The 904-nt window shown below is 38.7% G+C and overlaps 1 protein-coding gene across 1 annotated transcript; it reads right to left on the reverse strand.

Annotated features, from left to right (window-relative positions):
- Nucleotides 1-15: 15 nt before the first annotated feature.
- Nucleotides 16-392, reverse strand: LOC107580947 (retinal rod rhodopsin-sensitive cGMP 3',5'-cyclic phosphodiesterase subunit gamma-like). Its single transcript, XM_016266556.1, has 2 exons — nt 168-392; nt 16-73 (listed from the first exon to the last, which is right to left on the reverse strand). The coding sequence occupies exons 1-2, from the start codon at nt 308-310 to the stop codon at nt 16-18; spliced, it is 201 nt and encodes a 66-aa protein (XP_016122042.1). The 5' UTR covers nt 311-392.
- Nucleotides 393-904: the final 512 nt, after the last annotated feature.

Here is a 904-nt window from a genome sequence, read left to right on the forward strand (position 1 = left end):
ATAATATAGTTTTGACTAAAAATTGTACATACCAGTTCCCAAACCCTCCATTCCAGGAATTTCTTCACCAAATCTAAGAATAACAACATTAATATTAGCAGATACAACATGCAAATCCATAAAAGAACCATATCCATAAATAATAAAAGCATAAAAAGTATTTGTACCCAATGACACCCTTTTTGGGCGGCTTGCTCTTGAACTGGCGTGTTGACCTCTGTTTGAACTTGGGCGGGCCCTTGTGGGGACTGCCGGGTGCCGTGGCCCGTGTGGCAACCTTGCTGCTCACTTTAGGCTTGGAGACATCCATATTCACAAAACCAATAGCAAGCGCTGCGCACTGAACTGATGATGATCTATAAGAGATTGAGGGGATGAGACCATTAATCTTTTGTTAATCTTTAGGGGAAATGCAATGCAATATGTTCCAGTTGCATTGCATTTCCACTAAAGATTAATAAAGATTAATCAAAAACCTATTATTATGATTCATTTTTTATGATGATCAAACCGGAAATAGTTTATAGGTTTCACCAGATGAATAGACTGTGTATAATAACGACTAAATCCCAGTGTCCAGACATGTGATAATGAAGGAGGCTCCTTTAATCCCCCTTACAATGATCAAGCCCCCCTGTAATCTGCTGTCCAGAGGGTTTCTCAGTTAATCTCATTAGATGAAGGTTAGTGCACAATAAGCAGAATGTGCATGAAGTCAAACTCTTCCTTTTATCAGCTAAAACACACAAGAGTTCAATGCTTGTTTACTGCTCAGTAATACAGGAAATGTGTTCAAAACACATTTTCTCTGTTGCAGTTGAGACAGTGGCCTGAAACAGATCACTTAAGACACACTTTAAATGTCTGAACGTCTTGCATTAGATGCAAAAGCAAGTGTCTATCT

The sequence above is a fragment of the Sinocyclocheilus grahami genome, unplaced genomic scaffold, assembly GCF_001515645.1.
Source record: "Sinocyclocheilus grahami isolate Dianchi unplaced genomic scaffold, SAMN03320097.WGS_v1.1 scaffold53873.1, whole genome shotgun sequence".
Classification (NCBI taxonomy): domain Eukaryota; kingdom Metazoa; phylum Chordata; class Actinopteri; order Cypriniformes; family Cyprinidae; genus Sinocyclocheilus; species Sinocyclocheilus grahami.